We start from the raw sequence: 9540 nt of genomic DNA on the forward strand, positions 1-9540 counted from the left end.
CAACAAACCAAAAAACATAGAGTCTGATTCTGAGCCAAAGTTGTCGAGTCTAAGGTAAGAATTTTTTTTAATGTATTATAATTATAGGTTATTGCGCTAAGTTTATTCAGTATGTTTTAATTGTTTAACTCTAAAGTATTGAAATATACGAACAAAAAGATTGAGCGTAAATGTATAAACAAATTTCTTTATACTAATAGTACAATAAATAAAGCCCATACAATAATTATAGGTTATTAGACGTTTCACTGTACAATATGGAGATATAATTTATTTGGACGAGCACACAGTTTGACGTCATATTGAACGAGCCGTTAGTCGAGTCCAATATGACTTCAAACTGTGTGCGAGTCCAAATATATCACGTATTGTACAGTTTAAACGTCTAATAAGCTTTTTATTCTATATCCTTTTCTTCAGCTCTTTGTTTCATTTAAATTTTGATTTAAAAATGCTTTAATTGCATCTATGCTATTTTCAAGACAAGCGCCCGTGTGAGTCAATTATAGTACATTCGGATACTTTTTCTCGGTCACGGCTTTTATCGTTATAAAACAATTGCTTAGTGCACTTGTACTCAACTGTCCAATATGGAAAAAGTACAGACCTTTTGGATCCAATACCGGAATATATTGGACGGTCACGTGGTACATATGAAGAATGCGGATTGGATGAATTTATTGGATATAGAATAATATACATTGTATGCCTGTTCCGCTACGTATACATCTTGTAGATATTAATTTCATTAAAATTGAATTTTATCAAATGGTTTGTGCACTTTTTTCAGCTTTTGCATGTTTAACTAATTCTATTCACATTTGATCATGCTCTGATAAAGTATGGTAATTGAAATATTGATCAGACCAACGGTATTTGTGTATATTTTGAAATAAAATGTTTGCATAGTTAATTCAACTGAATTTTATATTTATATGGATTTTTGTCTCTCTTTTTTTTATTTTCAGAACTTGTCATGTTAAGAGTCCACCTACCAGCTCAGTGTGGTTAAACTTAGCTGCCAGCCCCTACCATTTGGAGCCTGAGTGTATTTGTTACTTGTTGTACTGTTGAATGTAAATTACAATTTTAAATAAAAATTAAACATCTTTAACAGACAGCGTTTTATAATTACTTCTTTATGTTGAAATCACCTATATTAAGTGTAAACGTATTGATATATGACCGTACATTATACACTGACTTCTTGTGGCCGCCCCGCCCCCCCCCCGCATTTGATTTATGGAACAAATTGTGTGCCCCCCCCCCCCAGTTATGTCCTCTCTGGAGCCGGCCCTGGATATCACAAACTTTTTAAAGCATCTATATCTAATATTTGAGTGAGTGCCTTGTTTGGAGATTTTATAGTTAATTTTCCTTGTCATAACACGGGCTTGTCTACTGGTTACATGCCTGATCAAGGAACTATTGATCTCGTGCGCAAGCTTCTCTGTCTGCCTTTTCTCCCACACAAACACATTCACGATCCATTTGTGGCCTTGAATGACATGAACGATGTATATTGAATGCTCCCCCATATTTCGTAAAAACGACGTACCTGTGTTGGATCAATTATAATTAGTAACTTAGTTACGAGACAAAGGCATTGGTTATCATATTGAACCTGCAGAAACTATCTCAAATTTCTCGGCGTGTAGTTCGTCCCGTCAAAGACGAGGACATACTCGATTTGGAGTAAGGATGACCATTGTGCGATGAAACGACGACGATGATAAACATGTGACAAAAAGACAATCAAGTTATGTAAATAAATATTAATTTAAAGTCTTTAATGAATGTTTGGGAATAATTTATATCAAATATATGTGAAGTATTAATTTCAGATACTCTTTTCAATCACCTTTATATTCACGTGTATGTGTTTTACGACGATATATTTCGACTCACTTAATTTGAAATACTTAGAATGGTAACTATTAAACTATATTTATGCAAGGAAATGGACTTTAATAAATAAATGCCATACGTTTACCATATTATTTGAAATACTAAAAAAGAAGGAGCCGTTTTAACCTCATTCATTTTGGAGCTGTGGCCTAAACCTTTTTTGAAACTAATTTAACTTTAACTTGCACCTAATATTGTACATATTTTAATGACATAACATTAAATGTTGTAAGTATTGTGTAACCGTTTTGGGAGTGGTGTGATATTGAAGTATTGTAATGTCTGTCTCCGTTAATAAACGTTTAAACAAAAGTTAAAAGCAAAATTAATCTGACTTTTTTAACATAATCTTAACATAATCTTGTATATAAAGTGACATCTATTAAAGTATCCACAATTCATGTCAATTCGAGCTGTAATGCTCAGCTCTAAGCCGGCTGCAGTGAACATTTCCAACAAACGAGGTACGCTTTAAAAGTCCAAACAAATTTCAGATGAGATGTCTTCCGTTTTGACAGGTCTCGTCGTAAACAGCTGAAACATTGTTTTTTCCTGTAAAAAAATAATATTCGGGCATTTTTGGTGTTACGCGGTTGACTATATTTGCATTCAATATTACACATAATAAAATACAAAAATAATCTGTGTTAACAGTGTATAACAAGATTTAAGTTAGATAATATGATATCCCATTCGACGTTCGCTGATAATTTTTTTTTGTTTAGTTATTACATGTGCCTTAAACCAACTGCTGGTCGAGGTGATGATTAATCAAAGCGTCATGTACACGCACCCGATAACTTCGATATCTATACACATATAATATAAACAATTAAAATTATTTAAATAGGGATATACACAAACAAGTGATAGTCGATTCAAATAAAGCGTATTTTTTGGATGCACTGGCTTTCTATTGGTTTAACCTTCTGTATTTTAGGTTTGTATGTGATTTTCCAGCAGAAGATATAAATAAAATCGCCATAAAATTTACCATAGTTGCATTAAAATAAAACGTGCACAATTTAAAGTCATGTCATATGATCCCGTTTGACATACCAATCTGTCTTCTTGTAAAACCGATAAAAGCATTTATTTAATATAAAATGTCCGCTTTTCAATCATTTAAGAAGGAGGGTTTCAAATTGATTTGTTCGTTGTTACCAACATATACAAACACATGAAAAAAAAACGATATTTTATTTCAACATATTCACTATGCCTATAGAATATTCTCTATAAATTGTTAAATATAATTGTAATTGTGTTTCCCCTTTAAATCTTTATTTAAATAAGCAACAATCCATTCAAGCGCCTTGTTTCAGCCCATGCAACAAATGTTTGTCTTAGGTTGATTATGAAAACCAACACGTTTATTTTATTATACAAGTTACATCCGATAATTATGTATCGTCATTAAATAATTTTCAATTTACCGTTTTATATTTGCCACTAAACAATGTCAAATGTTGAGTTTTGGTGGGTTTGTATTTAATAAGACGGAGTGTTTTATAGTCACGCAAATGGAAAAAGTAACTGCATTACACTTAATGTAAATTAAATAGAAATGATAACTAAATTTTACTATGCTCCGGTCCAGATATCCGTTCTTTAGTACACGAAAATACGGAGTTCTTCTTTAAATCACAAATGTCTAATTCAAACATACTACTAGTATGTTTAAACTAAACTTAACATACTACATCTTGTACAAACACGTATTTGGTCCGTTCCCAACTCACTGTCCTAAAGTTCGATGGTCATGATTCGGCATGTCTTTCTAATATCGCTACTGTCCTACCAACTTCTCCCTCTAATATCGCCACTCTCTTATCAACTTCCCCCGCGGCATCGGGTCTGTTAATTGTTAACAATATATCCCTCAGTTCAGACAATGGTGTCTTGCTCTCCAGCCACGTTTCTAACAACAAGCGCGTGGGACTACTTTGAACCTCAAGCCACCGTATTCTTGACACGTTAACGTTCAATTTCTCCGCCAAGTGGCGCCAATCACCGGCATCTGAACCAGACGTGTTTAGCGGATCGAGGAGAATGATTAACTCTCTAATGAGATCTTCTACAGGATCTTCTTCAGTCGGGGTCAGAGGTGAACTTGGCTTAAATAGAAACACGTCCTTTGGGTAAAATTTAAAATTGTGTATACCTGAAAAGCGAAAGTGACATATATTGTAATATAGAGACACATTGGTACATTTTGGTTGAACATAGTTAATCCAAATCTTACAAAACCAAAGATTTTCGGAACAACATATATTTACAAATCATTTCTGTAAATTCTATCCTACAAAACTTGTATTAAAGTTTGGGAAAAAAAACATTGTTGCGGGTTATCAGTTCATGACAATAGGAATGTTCAACACAACAAATCAAAAATAAAACTCAAAGAAGTACTATATCAAGGAAAATATTATGTATATAAACACTATTATGCGTAGTTCGGTGGAATAAAAACGCACTAAACTCGAAGACGTGTTCATTAAAATTTATTTTGCTATTTAACCGGACGTTTCTGAGGTCCAATATTTTTATCTACATGATATATACGGTAACCTTGCGTTCATAAAATATTCTAGTCAAATAATATAACATACAAGCGATCTCCGTAAGGGTCTCGTCTATAAATTCGGTATCTATTACCCTTTGAATTTAGCCGATTCTAACCGCCTCAAATTATATTAAGCCAGCTTTATATAATGAAAATGCTCTACGGTTTTCGGATGATTTTGTAACAACAACAAATATTGTCGCTTGGGACAACACAATTGGGTGGCTGTAAAATAAAAGCAAACACTGTTACACATTAACGGCCAAAAAATAGATATTTTGAATGAACAAATGTAGGTGCTTATGTATTAATATCAACACGCAAACGGACAATGTATTATGTTCAACATATGTTATGGCTTATGAATGGATCATTTGATGCAATTAATGCTGATTTTCTTAATTTAAGATTTCATCGTTCTCTCTATCTCTATCTCTATCTCTCGGTTAATGTGATGGGCCTCTCTGGGACATTGTCGAACAATTGTGAACTATGTTCACGTGTGAAGGGAAGAACAATGGTTAAAATCAGGATAAAAACATTTTGCTCAAGAGTTATTTGTATAGCTCCCCAATCCTAGTCTTGAAGACATCTATGGACGAGGAAGTGACCACCTGTTCTGGGAAACCATTCCAGAGGCGTAATCCAGTTGAGAAGAAGGAAAACTGGTAGGCATTGACGGAGGTAATTGGCACTATGAAGGGGGTTGCATGACCTCTGGTGTTCACTCCTGCTGGTATGAGTACACTTCTGGCGTTGATGTCCACTAAGTTGTTAACGATCCTGTACATCATGACAACTTTGGCTGTTTGGCGTCTGGATTCTAGTGTTGGCCAACCGAGCTTGTTCATCATTGCAGTAACACTGCTGGTGTATCGGTAGTCACCTGTGCAGAAGCGGGCATTTCTTCGTTGGACCTGCTCCAATTTGTTGATGTTGGATCGTGTTTTCGGATCCCAAACGGATGCCGCATACTCAAGATGGGGTCTTACAAGAGATGTGTATGCCTTTGCCTTGATGTCAGTAGGACAGGTTGCCAGATTTCAACGAAGGAAGGCTGATGTTGAGTTGGCCTTTTAATATGTACAATGTATTACTTTTCTTGTGAATTGAGAACTTTGTCAACACATTTTAAATATGTTATGAGGTCAAAGCCAAACAGCAAACAAAAACAGAATTTGCCGTTCCCGCAACACGGACATTTTGTCAACAAGTGTCAAGATAATTAAGATTATACTACAACTGTATAAGTGATTATAGTAATTGAATGTATAAATGCATTGTCGATTAAAAGAACTCATAATTGTACAAGATTACTTATTCAGTTAAAATACATCAAACTTCATAGATTGATATTCATCACATCACTCAGCACTCATGGCGCCTCAGCTGTGTCATCATAATCGTCTATTAACAGCTAAAAAGCGATGTCATCTTCTGTAAAAAAGCTATAAAAACTACCTTATGGCTTAAAAAACCGTTTAATTTTTTTTATAAAATAAGGAAGGTCACCGAGATAACGTGATAAGGACTTTGCACGTACCATGGGCATGGCTTCGGCGATCTTCAGCTTGGCGAATCTGTTGTCGTCGCCTGCTTGATAAACGTGGAACTCGCATATTATTTCATACGCAGTTGTCTTCTCCTGACGCATAACGAAAGTGCAGTGAGGTTGAAAACCATGCCACACATTTTCAAATGGCAATACCTAAAAAAATAGAGGAATGATGAAGTTTCGTGTGAGTGATTTTTTGTCCCGTATTGCCGTCTAGCATAACGTCCCTTCTATACAAAGCAGTAGATGCTTTCCTACCCACTTCAATAATGTCTAAATAGCTAGTCTACCTACCATTTTATGCACATCTGAAGTTGCAACCTACGCACATCCAATCTGTATAACCCTCTAGTTTTATAACCAATAAAGCCCGAGCTGAAGTTTCATTCCTACCCAGATCTTTCTTGTCTTACAGTCTAGTCTTACAGACAGTATTGCCAGAGCTGCATTTGTATATCGACCCACCTCCATCCTGTTGTACCGTCTACTCTTACTACCAGTCTATCCAAAGCATTAGCTGCATTCCTATCAACAACAAACCTGCCAAACCGTCTACACTTTCTACCAATCTACCCGATCTGGAATCAATACCCACCTGTATCTTGTTTATCCGGCTAGTCGTACTACAGCTCAAGTTGTATTCCGAACAAAGTATTTCCTGTCTTACCGGTACCCACCTCTATACTGTTTTACCATCTGGTCTAACTACCACCCTGTCCAGAGCTGAAGTTGCATGTCGATCCACGTATGTTCTGTTTTACCGTATTAACATACTACAAATCTACCAACAGCTGAAGTTTAATTCCTACACAAGCCTGACCAGTCTATCCGCAGATGTAGTTGCATTTCTTCTCATTTCTATCCTGAATTAATGAACTGCTAGTCTTACCCCTCACCTCCGTTCTTTCTCCGTTCAGCTGCCATCCATCGCCTAGTTTGACGAGCTCTACCAAGATGTCGTGTTCGGTGTCGTGGACTATTAAACCGCTGGTGTCAGAGAGCTTAGAAACGCCTTCAAACTGGTTCTGAAGTTTCTGAACTTCCTTAAACAATAATATCTTTATTTTGCGGGGCTATGGTATTCTAAGTCATTTTTCATAACATTAAACAAGAAGGGGCCAATGTACTTAACTGAGTACAAACGGCTATAAAATCATTCATAAATACAGCAATGACAAGTATACAGGTGAATGTTATTTAATGCTCACATTTAATTGTCGAGGCGGTCAGAATAAGTCTAAATTCAAATAAAGATCTCGCTGATGTATGTCAATGTGACCCTTATCTATGATCACGTTCCAAAACAAAACATGTAACAAACATGCCAGACAGACAGTGAAATAGAGTGTCTAAAATATCGTTTACTTTTCACTCATTGGTGTTTTAACTATCTAATAATGTCAGGAATTGTTAATAAATGAAATCATTTTTTACTATCATAATTTTTATAATCTGTTTTGCTGGACAAAAAAAACAACAGCGAAATAAAATTACATATTTTCTGAACTAAGTTATATAAAAATCCTTTATATAAATGCATGAATGACAAAACATGTATATTGCGATTCCAATATTTATTTATTCTCAAGTAAAGGCTCTCAAAAACGGACCGAATTATGATTACACATTTCATGACGCATTTGTAAATTATGAAAACCTGTGATCGAGTCCATTTAAATTGGCAATTGTAATATACGTTGTCATATTTACTTACAAATTTTACTCATGAGTTTACGAAAGGAAAGTGAAAATGTGTTATTGCTTTAATAAATTACCTCAACTTCATCTTTGTATGAGTTCAGACAATATATCCTCGGCTTGAACAGAGAACCTCGCTTCAATTGGTTGGTAAACGCCACAATATGGACCAATTTTGCAGCCGTTTTTGCTGGCTTTGACTCCCCAACAAGTGTATATAAAGTGAAGTGATTTAAATGCAAAGTGATGCGATGCTTCCCGACATCCCTCTGTGAGTAGTCCGCTAGTGTCAGTGTTTCCCATTGACTATGGTTCTCGAGACTTCCTTCCCTCTTCATTACTGTAGGGACCCAATCGGACGTAATGCTGTAGGCCGAGTGTGGAAACGTCAGCTTAACTGGCTTCTTGAACTTCAAACCAGAAGGCTGACAAAATATCAGTGGACTCAGGATGGTTTGTTTTTTAGTTAGAGGTGGAGCGAAATCCTCGTTCCAAAGTAAACCCAGAGAAACCAAGGTATCATCCACAAGTGCATCTGGAGGTATACCCAGTGTAACGCCAGAAATGTTCATACGGCCTCCTTTTGGACCGATCGTTTTATGAATAAATATGCCCTTATTCTGTTTAACTATTTGGCTCGATGTGCTGGCGTTTTCATTAAAGATCAATGACGTAGGCAAGCCTTCTTGCCAATCATTAGTTAACAGCTTACTGATGACAGTTTTCCGGTTTGTCGCAGCATCAACTGCATTTAAAGCTTCTACAGGAACGTCTTCGGTCGTGTTTGTATGTGACTTGTAGTAGCTCTGAGCGGTCATCATCAGCAACCCTATCTTTGAACATTTGCCGTACACATTCAATTGCTCTTTGTGGATTTGAATGGTCATTCTTTTTCTGGCAGAATCCATGAAAGATAAGGCTGAGGTCTGATTCAGGGTACGACTTCTCATGTGGACCTCATTTAGGTAGATGGCGCTATCGTATTTAGGGGAAATCGTCTTCGAGACCGGCCGCGCGACAGTGTTCCTCTCTTGCAAGGCTACTATTTCTCGCTCGTGTTTGAGTAGCTTTAAACGATGCCGAGTGACAAACGCGGCAAAGATGAAAAACGTAAGGAACAACAGAACAGCGAGAATTGCGAATACTATCACCGGACCCACCTGATGGGAAAACAGAAAATGAACTGTTATAAGGATTTTAACATTATGCTTCTTGTCTAATATGGAACAAGAGGAAAACAGTGATCAGTTTACATATTAACTGAAATAAATACACTGTATTATTATTTTATTGCGTGTTATGTGACTTGCCTATTGTATCTAGACGTGAAACGACAAGGTTAAACAATTTCACGCGCCTATCCCCGCACAATTCAGTCGAACCCCGATTACTAGAACAAGATGGACAAGAAAACTTCGAAGCATCCAAACTTCGAGCCAAACGATTTCTCATATGATGTGTTTATAACGCGTTTACTAACACTAGTTTCATCGTGTGCGCTAACTGTTAGGTTCGTCTCGGAGGTCGTTGTAAAGTTCATTACCAGATCCGCCTGTTGGGAAAACAGAAAATAAAGTGTTATAAGAATTGTAAAAGAATCAGCTACACACACGCCCGCACACACAAACGCACGTACCCACGCAAACATATATACACTTCATCGGTATAAGAGTGTATCTTAACGCACCGGTCGAGATGTGTGTGCACTCATCCTATGTATGTTATAGAGATAAATTAGAAAATTAACAACAACATGGTCCTATGTTTGACTTCTGAAAGCATAGAAAGTATGATTTAAAAAGTATAATGAGAA

The 9540-nt window shown here is 36.2% G+C and overlaps 1 protein-coding gene across 1 annotated transcript; it reads right to left on the minus strand.

Annotated features, from left to right (window-relative positions):
• Nucleotides 1–3136: 3136 nt before the first annotated feature.
• LOC127871646 (netrin receptor UNC5B-b-like) lies at nucleotides 3137–8872 on the minus strand. The gene is made up of 4 exons (XM_052414764.1): nucleotides 7805–8872; nucleotides 6926–7072; nucleotides 6018–6182; nucleotides 3137–4025 (listed from the first exon to the last, which is right to left on the minus strand). The coding sequence occupies exons 1-4, from the start codon at nucleotides 8675–8677 to the stop codon at nucleotides 3669–3671; spliced, it is 1542 nt and encodes a 513-aa protein (XP_052270724.1). The 5' UTR covers nucleotides 8678–8872; the 3' UTR covers nucleotides 3137–3668.
• Between the last annotated feature and the right edge of the window lie 668 nt (nucleotides 8873–9540).

This window comes from Dreissena polymorpha, chromosome 3 (genome assembly GCF_020536995.1).
Source record: "Dreissena polymorpha isolate Duluth1 chromosome 3, UMN_Dpol_1.0, whole genome shotgun sequence".
NCBI lineage: Eukaryota > Metazoa > Mollusca > Bivalvia > Myida > Dreissenidae > Dreissena > Dreissena polymorpha.

Excerpts from the sequence above, each read along its gene's own strand:
- LOC127871646 (XM_052414764.1), bottom strand. The coding sequence starts at position 8,677 with ATGAGAAGTCGTACCCTGAATCAGACCTCAGCCTTATCTTTCATGGAT. Across the intron at positions 7,073-7,804 it reads CATACAAAGATGAAGTTGAG|GAAGTTCAGAAACTTCAGAA; the intron begins GTAATTTATTAA and ends TTATTGTTTAAG. Across the intron at positions 4,026-6,017 it reads TCGCCGAAGCCATGCCCATG|CCAAGTTCACCTCTGACCCC; the intron begins GTACGTGCAAAG and ends TTTCTATTTAAG.